Source organism: Anopheles moucheti, chromosome 2, assembly GCF_943734755.1.
Source record: "Anopheles moucheti chromosome 2, idAnoMoucSN_F20_07, whole genome shotgun sequence".
Classification (NCBI taxonomy): domain Eukaryota; kingdom Metazoa; phylum Arthropoda; class Insecta; order Diptera; family Culicidae; genus Anopheles; species Anopheles moucheti.
This window is the reverse complement of record NC_069140.1, coordinates 85248035-85273018: the sequence shown is the minus strand read 5'-3', so window position 1 is coordinate 85273018 and position 24984 is coordinate 85248035. Positions and strand designations below refer to the sequence as shown.

The 24984-nt window shown below is 43.7% G+C and overlaps 7 protein-coding genes across 7 annotated transcripts; 3 read left to right on the top strand and 4 right to left on the bottom strand.

The window, feature by feature from the left end:
* The first annotated feature begins 15178 nt into the window (after nucleotides 1-15178).
* LOC128297539 (uncharacterized) lies at nucleotides 15179-16270 on the top strand. Its single transcript, XM_053033207.1, has 2 exons — nucleotides 15179-15550; nucleotides 15625-16270. Exons 1-2 carry the CDS (start codon nucleotides 15402-15404, stop codon nucleotides 15929-15931), a joined length of 456 nt encoding a protein of 151 aa, XP_052889167.1. The 5' UTR covers nucleotides 15179-15401; the 3' UTR covers nucleotides 15932-16270.
* A 106-nt stretch (nucleotides 16271-16376) lies between these two features.
* Nucleotides 16377-18231, top strand: LOC128310007 (RING-type E3 ubiquitin-protein ligase PPIL2). Its single transcript, XM_053046534.1, has 3 exons — nucleotides 16377-16495; nucleotides 16560-17660; nucleotides 17723-18231. The coding sequence occupies exons 1-3, from the start codon at nucleotides 16464-16466 to the stop codon at nucleotides 18177-18179; spliced, it is 1590 nt and encodes a 529-aa protein (XP_052902494.1). The 5' UTR covers nucleotides 16377-16463; the 3' UTR covers nucleotides 18180-18231.
* Nucleotides 18197-18716, bottom strand: LOC128310008 (mitochondrial translation release factor in rescue). The gene has a single exon (XM_053046535.1). It carries the CDS (start codon nucleotides 18714-18716, stop codon nucleotides 18255-18257), a length of 462 nt encoding a protein of 153 aa, XP_052902495.1. The 3' UTR covers nucleotides 18197-18254.
* On the bottom strand, nucleotides 18641-19085 carry LOC128310011 (MIEF1 upstream open reading frame protein). Its single transcript, XM_053046538.1, has 2 exons — nucleotides 18851-19085; nucleotides 18641-18779 (listed from the first exon to the last, which is right to left on the bottom strand). The coding sequence occupies exons 1-2, from the start codon at nucleotides 19022-19024 to the stop codon at nucleotides 18741-18743; spliced, it is 213 nt and encodes a 70-aa protein (XP_052902498.1). The 5' UTR covers nucleotides 19025-19085; the 3' UTR covers nucleotides 18641-18740.
* Nucleotides 19086-19446: 361 nt separating this feature from the next.
* LOC128299622 (uncharacterized) lies at nucleotides 19447-21617 on the bottom strand. Its single transcript, XM_053035635.1, has 2 exons — nucleotides 21145-21617; nucleotides 19447-19872 (listed from the first exon to the last, which is right to left on the bottom strand). Exons 1-2 carry the CDS (start codon nucleotides 21547-21549, stop codon nucleotides 19447-19449), a joined length of 831 nt encoding a protein of 276 aa, XP_052891595.1. The 5' UTR covers nucleotides 21550-21617.
* A 1230-nt stretch (nucleotides 21618-22847) lies between these two features.
* LOC128310010 (histone H2A) lies at nucleotides 22848-23834 on the bottom strand. The gene has a single exon (XM_053046537.1). It carries the CDS (start codon nucleotides 23733-23735, stop codon nucleotides 23361-23363), a length of 375 nt encoding a protein of 124 aa, XP_052902497.1. The 5' UTR covers nucleotides 23736-23834; the 3' UTR covers nucleotides 22848-23360.
* A 248-nt stretch (nucleotides 23835-24082) lies between these two features.
* On the top strand, nucleotides 24083-24884 carry LOC128310009 (histone H2B). The gene has a single exon (XM_053046536.1). It carries the CDS (start codon nucleotides 24095-24097, stop codon nucleotides 24467-24469), a length of 375 nt encoding a protein of 124 aa, XP_052902496.1. The 5' UTR covers nucleotides 24083-24094; the 3' UTR covers nucleotides 24470-24884.
* Nucleotides 24885-24984: the final 100 nt, after the last annotated feature.

The window sequence follows — 24984 nt, the reverse complement described above, 5'->3', positions numbered from 1 at the left end:
CATAAATAAGTAAAATCCTACCGGACAACATTAATTGATATAAAAATCTTATAAGATTGGAAGAAGTTCTCTTTGAATAGAACTTAACTCCATCCATCCGAAGATCATGGTGTCTAGAGCTATAGACATCTTACAAGCAAGCCAAATTGTTGAAGACTCATTTGCTCAGAGTATAATGTATGACTGTAATTTGAAATAGCCTACCACAGAACAAATATTGTTATACAAATCTTACAAGATTGAAAATACATATTCACACATCTGATATTATTAGTAAACTTGTCAGCATTACTACCCAAAATATTACGTCCAAAAAATGTTTTAACATTTTATCCCTCACTGTTCTACTTTTTCAACGGTGCACGTCCTTTCGCTGCAGACAGTTTAAAGAGCCTTATAAAGTAGAACAGCTTAAAAGTAGCGTCCGACCTAAAAACCGAACCGGAAAGGACCAGAGCGAGGTCCTCTATCTAATCGGGCGGAAATATTTATGCGATATAATTTACGAGCTTACCCTGCTGCTACCCTAATATTCTACGGATATTCATTGCCCTATTTCGGTGTAGCAGCAACATGGATGCCTCTCAAGTGTATTACAACTATCCGATTAACATCAACAACCCTGTTTTGTGTGATCTGAACAGTATGGAAATGGTGAATAAAAGGAAAACACAACAGTGAGAGAGATCATAAAGTATAACAAATTCTTGCATTTACACCGAATCGTTGATTTCGAAACTTTTTTTTTGATTCGATTTTTTGTTACTTTCAACAGCTTCTCCCAGGGTGTCCTTTCTCAATAACTACAGCCAACTAACTAGTCAAGTGTAACAATAATGTCGATTTCAGAACTATCCATGATGTACACAACACGCCCTACTCGTTCTATGGCCGCAAATTGTACAACTGACGCTCAACGGTCCGGAATAATAATTGACCGTTACACGCACGTCAACTTTGCACATAAAACTTGTTGAGTGATTTCGTGCACAACACACACACGGGCGTGCTGCTGCTGCTACCTGATTTCCGAGTCATTGCTCACCCGCCATCTTCAAGCAGAAGCAGCACTCAACCCGCCATTAAGCGGGATATTACAACGTGGTGCAGAAGAAGAAGAAAAAAAACGCAAGCTGTCCGTTAAAGAATCGACGCGAAAACACGAACGCAAAGCTGACGGCGAGAAGTCGAGAAAAAAATCGAAAGTTAAGGTCACTAGGCACCGGTAAACCGGTTTCTTTCAAAACTTTGGTCTTTTTTCGTTCGGTTCGATACCGAATGCAAACCGCAGACAAGAAGTCAATGAACACACACGCGGCCGGGCCGTTAGGCATGAGAAACTTTGCTGGGCCGGATCAAGCAAAAAATGTAGCAAAGAGAGACCAAGACGTTCGACTTCTAGGTTTTCCTGCACGATCTATTCAAATTTGGGCTTCAGCTGCAGTGCTGACGGCGAAGGTTACGACAAGCCATCTCTTGCCGACCGAACTGTTACGTAAGTAGGAGTACTAAAGAAACTAACAAAAAAGCAATAGTGTTGAGGCTTGCTGAAGCATTCAAAATCGGGACGAAATCCTCCAATTTCTGGTACATTCAAGATAAAAAAAATCCTCAAAATCAGCTGGTAATTACAAGACATCAATTGGATTCCGTTCGGTTCGAAGATACAGTTCATCTCAATATTCGCAATGGGTCACGTACGTAGCTGATTAGTTTACCTAAGTTCTCTCTGCAATAATTGCAAACCTCCAAGCAAAACAAAACAAAACAATAGCCACTCAAGACGCATCACTATCTCCCTCTCAACAAGCGTTCCAGCAAACGGCGAAAGCAGAGTTGGCTGGAGTTTGGAAAATGGCATTTCAATCGTAATCAATCAACCGAACACCGCCAAAATGCGCCCAACGGAACCAATAGAACCAGCGCACCACCACCCCGGGGACGTCACAATCATTTTACGCTTCATTAGCTCCGCGCGTCGTGTGGCAATTTCGCGATTTGCTAATGCTGGGCAGATATTTACACGCGAGCAGCAGAGGGAACACAACCTAAGGCGTACCACCACGGCTGAGGGTCATCGAAACTGATTTGCCATTGCGAGCTTCACAACGGTCACCCACCACCGCACGTCCGGTACGTACGCAGCCCGACGACCGTTAAACCCATCCTTTCACTTTGGTTCTGAAGGATGGATGGGGCGCAGTGGACACAAACCATCTAAAACCCACGGTCTAGGTTCACCCGCCCGGCGACGTGTGCTTTGGTGAAATTGCCCGGTAATTTTAGCGGATGAGAATTGATTGAATTTGTCCGGAATTGATTGAGGAACTGAGGTGGTACGCTTCCAAGAAATTCACCATCCCTCCATGTGCCGTTTCGTATGCAGGATGATCTCTCCTTTTGGGGTCCGGAGGTATCTCCGACTGGACAAAAAATAGATACACAACGAACGTTGGGTTTCAATCCAGAAGGAAGAGCTCCGAATCGACATCAGCTAATTGAACTCAAGGCGTTTGTTGTAGTTTGCTAAATCTAATTTCTCGTAGAACCAGTTTCCGTCTCACACCAGTTTAAAAGCTTGCTCCAACAGCTCTAGCTTTGCTGTGGCAGCAATGAACAGTGTTAGTGGGTGCCCCAGGCAGTCAGTAGGAGGATCCTACTACAGTAGTGACCCAGAGGCAGGCGCTTCATCACTACCACCGCCACAGCTAAAACCGGTCGGTAGGTTCTCCTTTTACATAACAATCGTTTATGCCTTTTTAGAGAGACGCTGACAACTTCCCAAACCCGTTGGGCCCCACCACGGATTCTGAGAGCCGCCGCCATGCGGTTGCTCCCTACTATGGGTGGGTTTGATGTGTTGCTTTACGAGGACGAGACCAGCACTGCTGTGATGCTGTAGGTTTTTTTTTTAGGTCTAAGCCAGCAGGCAGAACTACTTCGGAACAAATCGAATCGGTGGAAGAATGAACGAACAAACGAAAATGGAAGTTTTTTCGTTTTGTGTTTGTAATAAATAGCCAGACTTCGTACAGTTATCTCTCCAATAACCGCTTCTTCTTCGAACAGAGAAGGAGAAAATTAAAACACACAAAAATGGCATAAAAACTTGCAAAAATCAGTCTGTGTATGAGGATTCCAGCTGTGTCTCTTCATACAGACTGCACATACATCAAAAGCTTGGCAACATGATTCTTTGGACAGCATTCTTGTTGTCAACCTTTCGTGGTTAAGAGTGGTTATTTCGTATTCGTTGGGCTCAGAAGCGCAAGTTATTCAGAACATGAAATCTGCCTGAAGTGCTTAACATGCAACGCACAAGATATACCGCTTCAATGGACAGCAGGGCTGATGAAGAATTCAATCGGAAGCTAGAGGAATTATAGTACATATAAAAAATATTATGAACTGTCACTATTCTGCCCTTAACATAGCTTCAACTAACGCGATTAATTTCGTATAAATCTCTCTCTATCTCTATATTTTAACGGCGTGTCCAAGAATAGCCATTACCGTCACAAGGTTATCAGGAGAATTGGCAATTCGAACTGGCAAATCAAATCTTCTCAGAAGGGCAACAAATCCTTAGATATTTCCCTAACGAACAAAAAACCATCTACCAATCTTCCGAGATGTTTGGCCTAAATATTATAAGATTTCTTCCGAGAACCTGGTCGGACCACTTCGCAGAGCTACCCAACAAAAAAAACAGCTGGTAAAACGATTCGCGTTGTCATAGCCACCTCATCGCAACGCAACGAATTACTCAAACACGTGAAACATTTTGTAACGCAAAAACTGCATCATCCACCTCCCCCCATCGGAGGGGTTTGCCAGATCTCGGGTGAATCGACTCACACTGGTACCACCGACAAAAATGCAGATCCATTGCTTGCAACGGATTTAACGACACCATTTAGACCGCCGTAAAACCCGTGAAAACGCTCATTTATATTAGCACCGTATCAGTGTCAAATTACTTTTCTGCACACCAGCACCACCACAAGCACGGAGTCCCCGCCAAGAGAGATTCTCCATTCCAAACGCCGTTTCACACGCGCAATCTCCGTTTCTGGCGCAACTAGTATTTTGCGGGCCATCGAATCATCTTTACGCCCAGAGTCGCAGACGACTGACGCGTCATCGCGTTGAGGAGTTTCAATCGAGTCGGTTTCGTCTGCAGAAAACCAAAGCAGAAGAATCACCGACCGACGAAATATCTGGCATGAGTTATGACCATTCCCTTTCCTAGCGTATTATCGTTTTTGCATGCGCACAAACACTTCCTCGGCGGGATATCGTCACCAACCGGGTGTAGAGAGCTTCCATCGCAACCAAAAGCACTCCATTGTCATTTAGGCATCATCAATCGATCGCACACGCAGGATATCTCTCTGGCAAGGGAATGTGTAGCTTGAAGGTTCTAGACGATTGAAGAGGCACAATACCGAGACCCAACCAGAAGAGTACAAAAAACATCATTTGAACTTCACGCCAACATGTCAATGATGATGGTTTTTTTTTTTGGATTGTTCGTAGCAGGAAACGGAAGCATGTGTAGCAGTGTGCTGGATATGCAAAATGGGCCCACTTTGCCAACAGGCCCGTAGCAAAACCGGGCCCCAACCAGTGCGCTGCCGATCGATAAAATACTATTTCGGGCAATTGCTAAAACGATAGGCAAAGAATGAGAAACGGTTAAATGTACAACATTGTACAAGGCGCATCATCAAATTGATTCCATTTTTATTTCCTCGTCGATATGTACGCTATGAATAATTAATTTAACTTCACGAATATGTAGACAATGTCAGTAACATTTTGTAATCTCAACTCAAATCAATTTAAATATAATTTCAAATCAAATGAACTTTTCTTGCAGGGGTTTTTAAAGAGAACATTAACAAACACACTTCATAAAATTCTCCATAGTTAATATCATATAATGTGTTATTTGCAATGTATTTCATTTTCAGCGTGTGTGGCACATTCAGCTTCACCCCTTCCTGGTAGTGTGTGGGCGCCCTCCCCCCTTTTCGATTGCATCGCATAAATGGCCATTGCTCATGAAACGTAAAACCACCCCCAACGCAGCAGACATACTCACACACACATACGCAATCAACACGGCAGCAATAATGCTGGAGTGTGAGGGTTCCGCACTCGACAAGGGGAGAAACTGCTGAGCCTGTCGGGCTGGGGGGTTGCTGTCAGCAGAAACCAGAAATTTCAACAACAGAAAAAACAGAGCTACGCCAATGTGGAAAGACACAAAAGAATGGAGCCATTAAAGGTTTACAGTCTTCTCCTTTTAGAACTTCTTCTACTCGGTTTGTATGGGCTACGAAGAGAGGAATGGGTGGCAAGTGACTGAAACGTTTGAGATCAAGTTTAGTCTTTTTTTCTTCAAAGCCACAGTTTCAAAATGAAAAGGAAATCTTGCAAGTATTTTCAACGGCAGAGCAATTTTTGCGAACTTGTAATGATACCATTTTTTTTTTGTTTCGTTAGAACGGCCTTGGCCGAATCGACTTATTTTACCACGTAGCCGGATATAGTCAGTCCTTGCTAAAGGGGGATTGGTCCGGATGGGATTTTGGTCCGGGCCGTTCGTGTGAAGACCGGCGCCGCTACCATCATGCCACCGGGCCGCCCCTAATGATACCATTAAGACACGAAAGAAAAATCAATTTCTCCAAGGCAATTCTACAAAATGACGATTTCAGTGCTTCGAGGTAGAATTTTGAGTAAAATTTCCATAAAGAAAACTCTACACATAGCTTTAACATTAAACATTACTTACTTGTTTGGTGATGGTGAAAATATCTATCCTCTGCGAAGATCTCTCCTTCCGTGTACTCCAGATATTAAATTCTCAACTTTCACCGTATATGTTCACTGGCACCATCAAGCACAAACTTGAACACCTTTTCCAATCACGATTCTAAACAGCTAAAACGTATCGCACTGTAATATATAATAAGTAAATAAAAAAATACACGAATTAGACCACTTTTTAATCTCAATTGAAACTTTGAGAGTCTTTGTTACAATTTAATGCTCTCCAATTTTCGTTTTAAAGTTGAATTTAGTCACATTTTGTTCACTGATGTTGTAAAATACACTATTTTGTTTGCAAAACAAACTAAGGCCACTCACGCAATCCACAAACAAACCCCTTTTTTTAATCTCAATTGCAGAAAATCGTTGGCTAAAAATTTGCTATCAACTTGAACAGCGAATAACGTGTCCGTTTTGCCGCTAGTGCACCACCGCCTTCTACAGGGCGTCAGTTTTCCTGAGCACAGTGGTTCATCATTCCCTCCACCAGCAGTACACGAAGCGGTTACATGGTGGATTTTTTCCTACTGGAGCAACACAACGGCACGAACATTTCCACAGGGAGAGTGCGTCCCTCACTCCCGGAAGCGCTTCTAGGATGAATTATTTGTGTGCTACTATTTCATTCCCGTTTTTCCACAACCAGCTCCTGAGTTCCAATGCTCACCACTCTCGCAGTTTCAACTCTCACAAGAACCGCGTTTTGCTGTATGTTGACCTCATGAAAAAAAAAAGGTAGGATGAGGAGCGGGTTCAGCACAGCAGGACGAACTGCAGGACGACTTCCTGAAACAGGAAGCCGGCCGCAGTATGAGATATTGCTCGACAATCCCCTACCAGAATACAGAGTTGAAAAAAAGACATTTAACAACGTAAAGATGAGCTTTTTCCATTTCACGAACAAAAATTCTGATCACACGGAATTCTATCACACGGAAAGTGATGCAATGGGGAAGTTAAAAAAATACGATACGTCACACTTCGCATATATACGTGTTCCAGCTTGTATGTGCCAATAATATCGTACCATCGCAACACGCCCTACAAGGACGAAGCTTCAACCTTTTCTCCAGGAGAGATAAAGTGAGAGCGACAGAACAGGAGAGAAAGAGAGAGTGAGCAGCAGTGTTAGCAACCTTAAAACAACAACAAAACACATCTCCTACACTCCGATAACAACACCACTTTATCTAATCTCGAAACCGTTCCTTGCCAATGTCGATAAAACAAAACGATCGGAAGGCGATGTGACGACCATACGCTTCTATACCGTTCGGGGTGGCTCATCAAACAGTTGCAGATGGCAACCCTTCCAAAACACAAAAAAACCTTCCTCAGTTTACACACCTACGCGCGGGGCTATTCGGTTTCGCACAAGCACTAAACCCCAACCGTCGGTGAACACGCGCGCGCGTTTACAGCGGCAGGAAGTTTTCAGACAACTGAGCGCCGAGAATGCAAAAAGACGCGCGCGGTGGTTTCACGCAAAAGCTAAAAACACACACACACAGTGTCCTGGTCGCTCCGTTCGCTTCGGTCTCTGCGATTTTTACGTTTTTTTCACGTCAGTTAGCCTTTTCCGCCCAGCTGTCATTGTATACCCTCGGCACCACACCTGGATTCCAAGAGATCCGCGAGGCTCCCAATTCTAGGGGGACACTTCCACCCCACAACAGCAGCGGCAGGATATCCGGAAGCGCACAACAAACTGATGACGGACTACTGAACCGTTCCCGTAAAAGTGTCTTCGGAAAGTGAAAGATTGAGAATTCTCTGCCGTATGTCGTCCCCCCTACAACTGTATTGAGCGGAACCTTTGGATGTGGACAAAACACGCATGCGCTAAATTTGCAGTGTCCGCGTCCGTGTGTACTTGGCAACGCGTTGTTTCTCGCGAATATCTTCCTGCTGCTGGGTGCGCTTTTGCCCAAAAGTTCCCTCTTTTTCCGTTCCGGAGCGGGTGAATATCCGAACACCGTAACAACGCGTAATGCTTCCGTTTCCTGTTGGGAGGATATTGCTCCTGACTGGAAATAGAATTGCGTTAGGCGTTTTTTTTTGGTTTCTATCGTGGAACATTTATTGAACGTTTCGTTATTTATGTGGGACGTATCTCGTAAATGTCACAACACCGAGGGACGGTAGATTAGAGATTGTTTCGCATGAAAAATAGTAGGCCCACACACCACAAGCTTCACGGTCATAAAAACACAGGCTCCTGCTTTACGCCAAGCTAAGAAACAATGATTAGAACGTATCATTTGCGCTCTCACACATGTATATACGCACGAATAACTTCACACACATATGCCCCCGTCTGTACAGAGAAATCACTGCAGCTAGGCTAGTTCCTCCGCTAGGCATGATAGTGTCAAAATCAGCTGACAGCACACACAGAACACTTCAACGACTTGTACGACAAACTGTGTTCAAACTTAAGATTAAGTTGTGGTAAGCTTTTTAAAAGCATTTGTTGTTGTTGCTATTTTTTCTAATGCACACTTTTGATAAACCATATCTAGACGTGGACCCAAAAACATACATTAGGTCCACATTTCGTTCACGCAAACATACAAGCCACTATCGACACAGAAGGCGGAAAACCTACCCCACTGATAAGTGAACCAACCAACACTAATGGTAAGCGCGGCCGGACGCACTCCCTTCTCTCACGCTACGTTATCCCAAAACCAGCACACCCCTCGTGATTCTACGACCAGAAACGGTGGCAGGCAAACGCGTTACGACCACACGGTTCGGTCGGATCCGGCAAACAGTACCGCCCGGTTCAGACAACGAAACAGAACTGAACCGCACAGCCCAACACGATCACGAACGATCATCATCCCCCCCAGCACTCGGGGGTTGGTTGCGTTGTTGTTGCACAATTGCTCTCGCAGCGAACGTTCGGCAATACACACGCGCGAGACACATTCGTGAGCAACAACATTACTGCTCACGCACACTTTCGCCCTCCGCAACCACACGGTGGAATAATGATCCCAAAACGTGCCATACAAAGGAACCGCGCGCGAGCGCACACACATCGATAGAACCCCCTGTGTAAGCGTATCAGGAGGGTGTAATACGAAAAAGGAAACGGGGAGTGCGCGGATCGTTTTAATGTTCACCCGGCGTTGTGTCGACGATCGCCAAAACGATCACGCGCTGTAGGGATATTGGTGTGGAAGGCCAGGTAAACAACGGCAGCAGAGCCCAGATCTCTCACGCGCCTCCATCATGTAAACGTTGCGTCCGAAAAGGGGGTGCGTTTTGTTGAAGCGCCGGGAGCAAGCGAATGCGTATCGTTCCCCATACTTACACTGTGAAACAGATTGGCCAACACAACGTGGAAAACGTGTGTTCGTTCGTTGACACGCATCAGCAGCCCCACGTTGGGGAAACTCTCTTGCATACGGCCGAAACGCCACGGAATGGTGATGATGTTGCTGCACGCACTGTATGTCTGGTGAAATTCTAACTCACCTATAAAACAATCCCCGATGGTAAGGGGGTGCTGTCTGTTGTGATCGTATCAGTGCCAAAAGTTTACTGATTTCGGCTCATTTATCTACTTTTATGAAAACCGTTTTGTTTCGACTTTTCCAGTAACGTCTTCTGCGGACATCAACAAAGTTGTTAATATCTGCTGCAGCTATTGCCCTCGTGCAATTTACGTCCGAGTTTACGTCATGCAGTAAGTGCGGAGAAGAGTTTCTTTAGCGATAACATTTGGTGTACCGAAAAAAAAACCACAATGTGACCTCATTTCTGATAACATATTCTTGATAGTAACCCACAGATTAGCGAACTGTAACTTAACTTCTTTAAAAACAAAATTTCGTTGGTTAGATATTTACCGAGTAACTTCCTCCAGAGATAACAACCTATTCTCACACTTATATTGAGCTAATTTTAGTGTATTTAATTTAACACCAACATAAAATAGCGAACAAACACATCTAATCACCTAAGCCGGATCGAGATCCCGATTCGTTCTCCCAAATGGAGGCGAATCCATTTTTCATTCGATCAAACCAACGCCAAAAGAATGAATGTGTGTGGTGTCGTGACCATATTCCAGTAAAAAAAAGTAGATCCATTGCTGCTCACGTCATTCGTGGGCAAATAAAGTTCGCCAGTGGACGACATTAGGCATGAAAACCTCAGAAACTGCTTTGTATACGTTAAATCATAGGCACAACATACTATGCGCGATAAAGAATTTATTAAGACTATTTGGCATACTCATATCGTAAACCTTAATAATCGCGATTCAACAACAAAATTAGAACTTTATTACCACCCAAATAACTTCACCCATAATTTAGCTGGTTGTTAATATTTGGTTGAACGTTTCGTTGACTTCCATCATCAAAATGGAGCAATGGAGGGTTTTTTTCTGGTTCTTTATACGGTTGGCACCCAAGAGCACCAAGCGATGAAGATATTTCCTTTCACTGCTTTACTTCCACCCAACCAAACCTTCCTTCCATGCAGGTGATAATTAAGGAGGGAAGATGCTGATTCGTACCTCAATGCTACATACTAATTATTAGACCCATTCTTCTGTTATATCTATTTTTTTTGCGTCAGATTTTTTTGCAGATCAGCAAGTTGGAGGATAAAAACTTTAACCTTATTTTTTACTTACTTGGAATGAGGTAATGAGTATTAATGTTCAAGATGCGATAGACAATTAGTCAAAAGCTCGAAAAAATTGGAGCATCTTTTTTTTTGTTCTACATAAAAGCGCGAAAGTTCCTAAGACGACGTATGAAAACTACCAAATATGCAACGATTCCTCTTTTTGCTGTTTAAAATTTCAACCTAAATTCCAGGCGCTTCAGAACTCGTTTTGCTGTACGTCCTAACCTGTTTGACGGCTAAATAAGCAGTAGCTTTAACAAGAAGTTACACAGGAATGTTGAATAACATCACAACTTTAGACGTTTCTTCCGAGCTTTAACTTTTTGTCAAATATGTATAAATACACGAGTCACAAGATGGAAGAATACCCTACTAATTACCATAGTACAGTATGTCGTCTAGTAGCTTGAAGTGATTAGCTATTAATTAAAACAACATCTTCCTCAGTGTGAAAATTAAACCCTTTTCTTGCTTGAATAATGCTTGAAGCTAACAATTACAATCTTAATTACATGTCGTAGACAAAGCAATAAGCAATCAATATAACAGAAAACGGACAAACATAGAAGCTTCCCTCAACAACTTCGCGATCTTTGCACATTCCACCACCCGAAACATAAAGTTTTCTCGACGACTTAAAAAAAAGGTTACAAGAAAACATCCAACAAAAAAGTAATCGTTCTCCGACCCTAAGCGTCTTTATCTCGAAACAAACATGAAAGAATGCGAGATTAATTACTAATCAGCTGATCCGATAATTAATAGTAGCGGAGCAGTACGTGAGATTATACATAATGTTCGCCAGGCCAGTTCAAGCGTTATTGTTTAATTTAAGTTAAATACGTGTATAAACCAATCTTTAATGTTAAGCTAACTTTTTTCTTTGCTGGGTTAGAACGGTCAGGCCGTATCGACTAATTTTTACCACTTAACTGGATAGCAAGTCCTTATCCCGGGGGAGGGTTTATTCTGTATGTGATTTTTCTTCCTCGGTCCTGTCTGTCGTGTGAACACCGTCACCGTCACCGCTACCAATACACCACTGAACGGCGCCTGCACAGAGGACTAAATTTCTTCAAAAACATATAAAATTTAAATTAATTACGAATAGAAATAATTAACCTTCATATCGTTCGAAAACGATTGAAGTCAAACCATCGACAATTGAGAGGTCATTAATAGACCCAATAAACGTGGCTTTATGGTTAAAGGATACTGCTGCAAAGACTTCTTATTTGGCACATAAAAAGGATAATAAAAAACGCTCAATAACGAATGAATGGATTGCTATAGCATGACAAACTTCCGGTTCACTTTGAAGAATCGTTAAATATACTGAGGTCTTTATGCAGAGGGCCACTAATGGCAAAATTGGATTTAGGACATGTGCTCTTATTGAACTACACATTTCGTAATTCACCGAGTTAAAGTATTTTTTTCCTAATGAACTTTATGAATCCAAACGAATCGATTTATTTTAATTATTTAATCCAGGGGTCAATCCGAACCCCATCCGAAAAAATCCACCGTAGCAAAGACTGACAATCCGGCTACGTGGTAAAATAAGTCGATACAGCCAGACCGTTTTGAAGAAAAAAAATACTCAACCTATCAAACGGATGCAGATTAAACTGCCGATCCCTTGCGCTCAAGCGTAGGATGTCCGACAAAAACATATAAAAGAAAATTCCTTAACCAAGCCCGATACGTGATGGAAATGTTAATTTGAAGTATGTACCACACTCAATGCCGAAGTACAAATGCACTTGTATGGCAGTACTAAACAGTACATCAAATTACGCCCATACAAAGCCTTTACATTCACGTGGAAAATATAGTACGCCTGAAAGCAAACAAGTTCTAACGCACCGAGAAACGAGAGACCCGCTTGGCACCAACCACATCACATCATGGCTCAATGACGGGCTCTGCAGCATAATGCGTGTACGCCTTCGGAATACATTCATCCGGACCGCGATTGTGTGTTGCGGAGGAGTTCCGCTGTGGGTGTGTTTTGTTTGCTTCCAATGACTCTAAATTCCAGTTTAAAAAACAGTTTGACAACTCCCGCAACTTGATCGCACACCTGAGTCGGATAATCACATTGAAGGGTCGGTCGGCGTTCGAAACATCCAATAATTTGTAGCAAATCAAGAGCATTTTCCGTTGCTTTTCAACTTCTTCGGTTCACACCTTAATGATCGATCGTAATGAAACGATGGTGTTTCTGTTTGTCTGGAGCGATGAACAGAGGGGAGCTGCTGATGATCATCACCGGGATCGCACGCATGTTTGGTGTTTTAATGATCCGAGTCTTCCCGGGGAACGTGTGTGCAGTGAAGTTTCCTGTCCGGTGTTGAGGGTCTACATGTTCAGACTTTAAATCGTAACTCCACGTCCGTTCCATACCATTAAGATCCAATCCAACCACCCAACTGCCTAACAAAAAAGGATTTCGTTAACAGGTGTATAGAAACGGGCATTTAACGTTACAAAGATGGGAAATAAAAAAACATCCTATGACAGTTTTCTTCAAAGCATTTGAAGTGTACAAATTTCAAAGATTTCCATATAGCTCGAAGCATCCAAGGTGCACAATTTGCCTAATTTATCATATTGTAGCAAGCAAAAGAGAAACTTCGTCAATATCATCTTTCTTGACATGCTTTGCTGGCATTTTGTGCAACAGTACAAAAAAACAGTACATATCCCGAAGAGCAATACACGCATGACATGAAGCGAACCACTTTCGGTTTTTTATCTTTTTTTGTTGCCTTCAATTTTGATGCATAAGGAAGCATCCAACCAAATCTTACAATTACCGTAAACGAGGCTAATGTTGTCCCAGCGGCCAAAAATGAAAAGGGCTCATCGTTGTTTTAATTTGTCCCTTGCGTGGGGCTCTAAGCGGTAAATCTTCCGGGTACGGGCCTAACCTGTGGGTAAACATTTACATTGGTTCCCCAATGTACACTCCAAAGGGCACACACAAAAGGTGCAGAAGAAAATATATTCCCTGTTTACAACGTCAAAACCTGTGCTTTGAAATACATTTGCCGGCATAATGAAGGGAAAATTTAAAAATCTGTTTAAGTTATTAAACACTATTCTGTGAGATTGAGGGCGATTAAAATTAGGTCTCACTTTCTTCCTATATGAAATAGTCCATCAACGAACAGGAATCTGCGCAATACCATTTCCGTAAGTTGAAATAAAAGAACCATAAGGAATGGAGTACGGATGCGAAGCAGAGAACTAAAGATTGGTTGAAAGATCAACCTTCCAGATTTAGCAAGAACTTTCTCCCGTCAAAGCAGCACAGAAACGATTCCTGCACTCAACATGGACAACATCTTTTTTCGAGGCTTCCTTCGATCAAACAATACATGCCGCACAAACACACATGTACGCTGCTACACATCTTGACATGCCGCCATGCAACATACGGAAAGCGCATCGCCTATTCTGCTTATTCCATTTCTCTATAAGGATTCCTACGGCAAGATAAAACACATTTTTATGTTGTAATAAATTTAACCTAATTAAAGCATACCACACATACACATTCTCATCCTCATGAGAAGTGTTTGACTATAACCTGGCATTGGAAACAGGACCGGTTTTCATACGCATGCAATACACCTCCCTCGAAAGGATTATTACTTACCAATCAAAAATGTCACTGAACACACCTGGATTTTCCCCAATATCTCACAACATGCACAATAATTCTTCACACGCGGCGAATTTATTCACTTTACCGGCCACCACTATCGATTAGCTTCAGCAGCTTGGAATACAGCGCGCTTTCCGTAGCTTGCGTTGTTAAAACGACACGCTTCGTTTGTTTGTTCACTGTTTCGCAGAGACCTTTATCGCTCTTGTTCTTTTTGCGTTTGATAGATAGGTGGTTACCGTCTTGTTTCGAACACAACTTCTGAAACGTCCCGAGAATGTTCAGGAAAGTTCTATTCCCGATTGCTAGACACGCAGCGCAGTACCACGATACCGACACACCTGGCGTACTGAGATCAATTCTTTTGTGTTTTTGAGAAATTCCTACTTTTCAGGCCCGTTTCCGGCTATGTCCTTTTGTTTATGCCGGCGAAATCGCACACTGGGAGTGATCGTAAGTCAATGTGTTGAAATCAGGTTAGCCATGAACTATTTTTGGCTCGTTTATTTTTAATCTAACGATTTAACTTTAACAACAAAAAATGTATAAAACAAACATATTTTTTATCACATAAAAATGCCATACAAAACCAAATATGGTCGATTATAAACGGGGTTTTCGCATAAAATAATCACTTTTCAGTTCAAAATCCCATTGTGACTGCGTAGCGTTTTTGCAGCACCTTCTGTTTATGCATCTATACCTTGTAGTTCAGGGACATAAACCATATCTCACCCGCTTTCACAGAGCTAGAGATGGTTTTATTGATGTTTTCAACTGATTCTATCTTTTACCAAAAGCATTTAATCACTAAAAATGTTAAATAAGCTTAAACATTTCAATAAATCGATGTAAAATAGGCAGCATGGCGGAGAAGACAGTCCTACCCCCCGTACAAACTTCACTTTATTATTTCCGTTATTATTTAGTGTTCGGTGGCTAGTCTATTTAGCTGTAGTTAATAATTTCAATACATTGTTGCCGGTACTTAATGTATCATACTTAAACAATGTATTTATTGTCAAACAATCTGTCCTCTGCATGCTACAAACAGCTGACAATCGGTTAGAATGTCAAATTGCAGATAATTTGTTTACTTCATCTCTGCCAAAGAATTATTACACAACCGAAAAGCTAGTGCTTTTCTTGGTGCAATTGGTCGCTGTTTCAAGCCACACATTGTTCGCACAGTATTTTGCATTCTTGTAAACGCGACCGCAACAACACAGCCAGGATGACTGACGCCTCTTTGCCGATCGGGAACACGCTGTGCCTGCGGCCCTTGACGAAGGAAAACATCTTGTACTACTACTTTCCGCTGAAGGGAATGCTCAGCTATGCGGCATTGTCCGTCAACGTAATGAATCCCTCGATTGCTATCAAGTAAGCTCGAATGAAACGAACGACACTCCTTTTTGACTAAAATGGATCCTTCTAATGTACATGTTTGTTTTTAGAATGCTGCCAAAGCGAGACGTGACGAACTTTTTGTTGCTGCATACCGTGCTCGGCACGACGCTGTTCATGTACAGCAGACCGCATCTGAAAGCAGTGCAAACCAACAAACGAGTAGCGTATAGCATCTGTGGATCCGTGCTGTTTAGCTTCGGTTCGGTGCTGGTTTGGGCCGTCATTCGATCGGCCGTACCTCGCAATCAGGGGCTTGCAACTGCCCTTGGTTTGTCGTCCGGTCTACTGATGGCCAAACTTGGCTACGATTACATCGAGAACAACGATAGTCTAGCGGTGGCGAAAAAGAACTAAGTAGATTGACTTGTTTTTAGGATCTCAACGCAATTTACCCAAACCAATTGGCGTTGAGCCATTTAATACGCGGCCCTTAACTTTGCCGCAACGGAAGCAATCGAAAATTTGGCAAAATTTTGTGAATGCTGGATGAATTAGTTTTGAACATTGGGAAAATACACGAAGATTGTTGCTATTTCTATTACCTTACAATATGGTTGTTGAATATGCAAAGTTATAGTTTCGATTTAGATTCGGAATTCGCCGCAAACGTATCACACTCCACAAACTTATGGAACTTATACAACAGCTTCCTTCGTTTGTGGTTATTTGTTTGGTTTTCTCAGCTTGCCATCGATGTAATTGAAGAAAAAAAATAAATGGCTGCATTCCAAAGTACGCAGCCGTTTTGTTCGAACGTTCGATGACAGATGACGAAATGACAGAAACGAGAAAAAAAAGAACGAAACAAAAAGCAACACCAATTGTAAACAAACGCACTTTATCGAGCTGCTTATTGTAACGTAAAAACCATTATCATAGCATCAACATGGGTAAAAAACAGCATCAGAAAGATAAGATGTAAGTAAAGCTATATTTTGCAAAGGTTTTTCGTGCTCTGAACCGATTCGGATTCCCCTTTTAGGTACCTCACGTACACGGAGTGGTCAGAGTTTTACGGAGGTCACAAACGAGACTCGGTAGAGAATGAACAGATTAAGTTCAAACGACTTCCCTTTGATCACTGTTGTCTGTCGATGGTTCCTTTCGAACATCCCTACTGCGACAATAATGGCAACGTGTTTGAGCTATCAGCTATTATAGAGTTTTTGAAGAAATTCAAGGTAAACCCTGTCACGGGTGCACCGTTAGATGGAAAATCACTGATCAAGCTAAACTTCACCAAAAACCATGAGGGACAGTACCATTGTCCGACGCTATTTAAACCCTTCACCAAAAACTCGCACATCGTGGCCAACGGAAAGACGGGCAATGTGTTCTCGTGGGAAGCGATTGAACAACTAAACGTAAAGGCAAAGAACTGGAAAGATCTGTTAGATGATACAGCATTTTTGCGGAAGGATTTGATCACGATTCAAGATCCGGCCAACTTGGACAAGTTCAACATTACCGGTTTTCATCACATCAAAAAGAATCTACGCGTTCCGACGGAGGAAGAACTAGCCGAACGGAAGGATCCTCAAGGGCGATTGAAAACGATCTCCGCCGAAACGAAAGACATTCTAACGCAGCTGGAGAAGGATTACAAGGCACCGGAAACGCAGACAGAAGAGCGCCAGGTAGCGGATAAGTTTAATGCGGCCCATTATTCTACTGGGGCGGTGGCAGCCGCCTTTACGTCTACAGCGATGGTGCCCGTTTCGAATCATGAAGCGGCCATCATCGACGACGATATCGTGCGTTACGAGCGGGTCAAGAAGAAGGGGTATGTCCGGCTGCTGACCAACTTTGGTGCCCTGAACCTTGAGCTGTACTGTGAGCAGGTGCCCAAGACGTGTGAAAACTTTCTCAAGCACTGCCACAGTGGGTACTACAATGGATGTTTGTTCCATCGGTCTATCCGTAATTTTATGCTTCAAGGCGGTGATCCAACGGGCGTTGGTAACGGTGGCACATCGGCATGGGGCAAAAAGTTTGCGGATGAAATCAAACCCAATCTATCACACGCCGGACGAGGAATTCTCTCCATGGCCAATTCGGGACCGAACACGAATGGATCTCAGTTGTAAGCATGTTCGGGAGTAAACATTTTACCCATCAGCCAATACGAATCCTCTTTTTTTTCAGCTTTATCACGTACCGATCCTGCAAACATCTGGACGGAAAGCACACTATCTTCGGAAAGCTGGTCGGTGGGTTGGAAATTCTAACCGAGATGGAACGCGTCGAGGTGGACAACCGTGATCGACCGATAGAAAACATCTTCATCCAGCGAGCCCAAGTGTTCGTCGATCCGTTCCAGGAAGTGGATGAACAACTCGCCAAGGAGCGTGCCGAAGAGCTGGAACGCATTCAGCAGGAAGCGGAGGCCAAACGAAACAAAGCGGCAGGTAAGAAAGGATCCCAACCGCTGAAGGTGTTTCGATCTGGCGTGGGGAAGTATTTGGACACGAACATTACCAAGATACCTTCGATTTCTACCGGCGAAACACCTGGAACGAGTGGTGTATCTGAGGCTTCGAAGGCGAAAAAGCGGAAAGCAACAACCGGACGTGATGGTTTCGGTAATTTTAGTTCTTGGTAATTAAAATGATAGGTCGAGAATATTCTTTATAAAATCAATTTGTTTATTACTACTTTAACACTACGCGTTATTTATTTATGAAGTCTTCTCCGAATCATCCCCGAACTCGCGCTCCTTCCAAGCCTTTTTCTTTGCCTGGAGCTTTTGCTTGCGTCTGGCCGTTTCGGTTTGTTTCTTCGATTCAATCCGTTGCAGTTGTGCCTCCACCGACTGATCACCGTTGTACAGTTGGTCCAACTTTCCGACCAGCATCTTTCGTGCCTCGCGACGATTTTCAAACAGCGAGCGTGTGGCATGGCACTGCACAACGATGCCGGTCGGTTTGTGGGTTAACACGACCTTGTTATTTGTCTTCGCAACCGCCTGTCCTCCGGGGCCACTGCCACGGACAAACGTTTCCTCCAGTTCTTCTTCGCGCAGTACCGGAACACGGCTGTGATCGATTGCCTTGGAAAATGATCGCAACGATAACGAAGATGGAAGCAGTTTCGATTGTACAACAGATACGCGACCAAACAGTGGAAGCAAACTGTGCATGTTACAACGTTACAACCAGCGGTTTTACAGAACGCGTCCACGATCTAGAAGCGCACGACCTCGCTAGAGAAAGGAAAAGGAGGAATATTAAACACATTTTACGTAATACGAAAAGAACAACTTCGCATCATTACCCTGTAACAAAATTCTATCTCTTTCGGGTCGGTCAGTGACGCCGACTGGCGAAATTCGCGCCTTATTCGACCGAGAAAGTATTCCTGATCGGTGTATTGCAGCTGGGCACCGTAGCGCAGCAAATCACGATACAATGAAAGCACCAACCGTTTAGAGGTGGCCGGTATATTCATTTTTTGTACCACGCGCCTTCTCTTCGCCGTATGTAACACCAAGCCAGCCCCGCGACGTAGTTTGTTTATTGCCGGAACGCACGATGACGTTTCTCAAGCAACCACCAGATGCGAATGAAATTAGGCCGCGTACGTTACGCTGTCCAGCGCGCAGCCTTGCAAAATATAAAAATGGCGGTTAGACATTTTAGGCTGCGTCCATTTTTAACCCCGTCGCTACGGGGGGTAAAAGAAGAAGATGGAAACGCATGGAGGAAGGGGAAAACCGACGCCAACTCTGAATCATACAGGAATATTCCTGAAACACGGCGTCGCGCTTGAATACGCAGAAGGTAGAACGAACATCGTATCTTTTACATCAATATTTTGGTGGCCCTGAAAAGGACCGTTTTTGTTGAAGATATTTGACGATATTTGACTGCTTATGCACGCTCTCCACGGATGCGGCGCGCCAGCTGGATGTCCTTGGGCATGATCGTCACACGCTTGGCATGGATGGCGCAAAGATTTGTGTCCTCAAACAGCCCGACCAGGTAAGCTTCGCTGGCTTCTTGAAGTGCGGCCACGGCTGCGCTCTGGAAACGCAGGTCCGTCTTGAAATCCTGCGCAATCTCACGCACCAAGCGCTGGAACGGCAGCTTGCGGATCAGCAACTCCGTCGACTTCTGGTAGCGACGGATTTCTCGCAGGGCGACCGTTCCCGGACGGTAACGATGCGGCTTCTTGACACCTCCGGTGGACGGGGCACTCTTACGAGCGGCCTTGGTGGCCAGCTGCTTACGAGGAGCCTTTCCTCCGGTGGATTTACGAGCAGTCTGCTTGGTACGGGCCATCTCTGCTCTTCTTTGCTGTTTTCACTGATGTTGAATGACACAATCGCTTACAATGCACTTCTTGGAATGCGAAAAAAATTTCCGGTACCGCCTTTTATACCCTCCGTCCGAAGCGTCGAACGTACGAGTGTGTTGGTGAGATCGTCGCTTGTGCTGTGCGATAAAGTGAGATGAAGCGTTTGCTATCCTGCTCACATTTTCTATTTAGAATTTTTTTTTCGAAAATGTTTCACCCTATGCGCATTTGTGAAATAGTTTAATTTTAAACAATTTCTGGAATATTAACTACATAACTAATATTGTGTTACATACAAAACTAAACAAAACGATGTAAAGGCGTACGGATTTATTTAGAGATGTTTATTTTTCCAACTGCGTATGGAAATCTCTGGCGTAGTTGCCAAAACTTTGTTCCTTTAATTATGGTCCTCACTTTGATTCAATAAAGTAACGAAAACTATTCATGGTATAGACATTTCCGAGATTGATAATTTAACAGTCTGATAGCCAAAATATAACGTGCTCAAAACGGTTCTTAAGTAATTACAGTGCCTGTTTTATTTATAACCACAGGCATAACTTTCCAGAAGTTTTTATGTAAATTTGATATTATCAAAAGGTCGTAAAGGGTTTATCAAAGGTACAAATATTATTCTCGCAGTTTATAATACCAAAACGCCATTTTCGTTCTTTTCTTTTCCCGTACCCCTGCTTACGCCATAGACCGTGGGAATATAAAAATTTCCATTTCATAAAAACATTCGCTCTGTAAATGGGCGCCAAAATCTAGAGTTCGGTAGCGTCCTTTTGCTTCTGACAACAGGATGCGTTCGGATCTATGTATTGTTATCATAAAAAATGTACTCCCAAAAGGAGATCCGTTGTTGCGGTGGAAATTTCCATTGTATGGCACAACGACAACGGATATTCATGTTTAGCAAATCTTCTGACCATGACTCACTCAGATGCAATTGCGTCATTGTTTTGATATTGTTCGTTTATTTCGTTTCCAAATAATAAAATATGATACAATTTTCGATTGCTACATCTAGTAGGCATAATTTGCTCTCATTACCAACACCGATCTACACGGCACTGAGGGGATGTTGCCATGAGAAATGTTTCCCCATCCCTTTTACGATATAATGCACACTTAGGATATAGAGGAAAGGAAATCTTTTTAGAGCAAAACATTTGTAGGCCCTGAAAAGGACCGTTTTGGTCTGGCTGGGGTTGTTTTAGCGGTAGCGCTGGATGTACTTGGGCGTATCTTCGACCGGTTTAGGCACGCTCTCCACGGATGCGGCGAGCCAGCTGGATGTCCTTGGGCATAATCGTCACTCGCTTGGCATGGATGGCGCAAAGATTTGTGTCCTCAAACAGCCCGACCAGATAAGCTTCGCTGGCTTCTTGAAGTGCGGCCACGGCTGCGCTCTGGAAACGCAGGTCCGTCTTGAAATCCTGCGCAATCTCACGCACCAAGCGCTGGAACGGCAGCTTGCGGATCAGCAACTCCGTCGACTTCTGGTAGCGACGGATTTCTCGCAGGGCGACCGTTCCCGGACGGTAACGATGCGGCTTCTTGACACCTCCGGTGGACGGGGCACTCTTACGAGCGGCCTTGGTGGCCAGCTGCTTACGAGGAGCCTTTCCTCCGGTGGATTTACGAGCGGTCTGCTTGGTACGGGCCATTGTACGTTTGAGGTGGTCCTGGGATGCTGGAAATTCGGCGGAAAATCTTTACCAAACCGTACTCGGGAACCAACTAATAACTGTACTTTTCCGTGAGGACGATTTTATACACGCTTCCCCGTTAGGAATATTATTACCCTCCTGTTTTTTTAGGGACAGGACGCCAAGGGTTGATGTTAACGCGAACAGAACATGCGCTTTCTATCTTCCCCTCTCACTCTTGTAGCTAGGATTCGCTATTCAAACATCAAGTAAATGTTTACCCCCGTCATGTATTGGTGGTATGGTAAGGATTGTTTGACTCACAGGAAGGACATCATTGAGAACACCACCACCACCAATACGTGATGTTGGTCACTCAGGCAAAAATTAGCGAGGGTCAGTAAGATGTGCGTATGATCACGAATACAGACAAGAACAATACGCTATTTGAAGGTTAGAGAAGTAGAACTGTATTACGAGGTTCGAAAGGGTAGCTAAAATTGAATTTCGCATTATCAAGTGCCTCCTGTTTAATCCTTGTAGGTAGGCAACTATTTTACCTACTTGGATGGTTGGTTTCCTTCGTGGTTTTGTCGTGGGTAAAAAATGAATATTCAAAACCATGACTACCCTGCATCTAGTTCACCGTTGGGTGCACGATGTGAATCCCCTTTTCCAATAAGAATTACAGCGAGTGAAGGATATTGGTACAGTTCCGTAAAGCGCATTCCACATTTCAGCGCCATAATTGCAATCGCCCCCCAAAGCTGATTTTGATAAACGACTTTTATCATTGGTATTAATAATTATTGCCTTCAAAGTTACATTTTTTTTATCGTAGCTTCCTTGCGAGATGTACACAGATGTTCTTACGGCATAAGTACATCGTTGGTTCGATATTGGACGCTATATTTTCGCGCGCTTTTACACATTTCCCTCGGGGAACCATTTCGTCGTCTCGAAAACAATTTTTTGCGTTTTATCTCTCTTTCACGAAGGACGAAACCCCTGCTGGAACTAATATTGGTATATTATTTGAGTTTATAGAAAAAAATCCTCGTCCTTAAGGCATAAACATTATGCCAATCGCAATGATCTGCGAAAAGTTGTAGGATATGGTAGTGAGAACAGATGCGATATGATTGTACTCAATTTGCTAAAAAATCTCTTATTACTCGTTCAATAGATGCACGACACATATTTAGGGAATAGTCTTTCATAATGCTGCTGTTGCTATCGGACAAAGGAGGCCCGGAAACAATTATAATGACAATAAAGTACACAGAGATATTCATAATAATACACCAGATCTGTATTACATTTTACTGTTTATTTTAATCCTCAGAAAACTTAATTCTATTACAAAAACTACGGATTCTGTACACATTTATTAAATACGCAAATAACGAGGAATTCGAATTGCATAACGACGTCGCGCGTAGAAGATGCGAGTAGATCGCTCAATCGGTGCATATAAACGCTACTCACACCAAGATTTGACAGCCATGATTCAATCTGCCCTCTTTGCTTTCTTTTTCGCTCTTTTGTAAACCCCCTCTCCATTATTCTTTTCAGTATGTAGTTATATTTTTTCATCAAAACTAAGCTTAATTATGAATCTACATGTTAAAATACTCCCTCTCCTACGCATCACAACCAACCATGGCAAGACAGAAGTCAAATGTAATATCTTTTCGTGAATTCATTTCGTCGCCCTGACAAGGGCGGTTTTGGTTCCGTACGTGTGATTTCGGGTATCGTAGGCCTGTGTCCAAACGCTTTCTCGCACAGATGATGCTGTTCGTCGTCCGATAGGGGTTTTCAGGAGCTTAAGCCTTCTTTTCCGTCTTCTTGGGCAGCAGCACGGCTTGGATGTTGGGCAAGACGCCACCCTGGGCAATCGTTACCCCGGACAGCAGCTTGTTCAGCTCCTCATCGTTACGGATGGCCAGCTGCAGATGACGCGGGATGATGCGCGTCTTCTTGTTGTCGCGAGCGGCATTTCCGGCCAACTCCAGCACTTCCGCAGCCAGATACTCCATGACCGCGGCCAGATAGACGGGGGCCCCGGCGCCAACGCGCTCGGCGTAGTTGCCCTTACGCAGCAGCCGATGAATACGACCGACCGGGAACTGCAACCCAGCACGGTTGGAGCGGGACTTTGCCTTTCCCTTAACCTTTCCGCCCTTTCCACGGCCAGACATGATGAATTAGGTTGGGTTGTTGAAAGTTTTAACACTTCACTTGAGAGAGAACGCAGAGCGCTTAGCTGCACAGGTTTCACGTGTGTACTGTTCGACTAAAAATCTGCCAATGTCGAAAAAAACCCATGCTCCGCTTTATATACTGCCGCGCTTGTCCATGTTCGAAAAAGTAGGCGGAGCGTCATGCGGTAGCTTTTCGAATACGCTCTGGTAGCATCCGAGCATATAAAAGGAATTTTCGGGAGATTGAATCCATTGGCGAAATCGAAGTCTAGCAGTGAGGAAGTACGGCTTAAAACTACCAAGTTTTTCTCGAAAAGTGTGATAAGTTAACAGTAAAGTTAAGTGTTGAAGTAAAAATGGCCCCGAAAACGAGCGGAAAGGCAGCGAAGAAGTCCGGCAAGGCGCAGAAGAACATTTCCAAGTCAGACAAGAAAAAGAAGCGCAAGACTCGCAAGGAAAGCTATGCGATTTACATCTACAAAGTGCTGAAGCAGGTCCATCCGGATACCGGTATCTCATCGAAGGCGATGAGCATCATGAACAGTTTTGTGAATGACATCTTCGAGCGGATTGCGGCGGAAGCGTCCCGGTTGGCCCATTACAACAAACGCTCGACGATCACGTCCCGGGAGATCCAGACGGCGGTTCGGCTCCTGCTGCCGGGTGAGCTGGCAAAGCACGCCGTATCCGAGGGAACCAAGGCTGTGACGAAGTACACCAGCTCCAAGTAAGCACCCCCCAGTCGGATTGTGAGGAGAGCAGCAGCCAGGAAGCGTGTAGTGGGTTGCCGCCTGTGAAGCAGGATGCGAAGGAGGCCATGGAATTCTTTCGACCGCGTTCCGGATGACTGGTTGGCACAACCAAGATGACGGTGTCCAGAGACGAGCGTGACACTCCAGCAAGGAAAGATGGAGCAGTAGCAACGAAGCGACAAGTTCCGAATTGGCTTCCCCGCCTTGGGGGCACGAGAGACAAACCCAACACATACACTCATCAGTACACACACTATTAGCCGTTAAGAGTTTCTAACTAGATGTAAGTTTTCCGCTGGAATTATTTTACGAATCGTAATAACCAAAATAATGTAATGGCTACATGCGAAGTAGTCGAATTGAGGAAGAATAAAAACTGTATGTAAATACTACAAGTAAATCTTTTGGTTGGTTCGGTTGTTGGGAGGGAAATTTGGAAAGAAATGATTAGTGGGATTTAATGAAGAGAGAATAGAAGAATAGGTAAGTTCCAA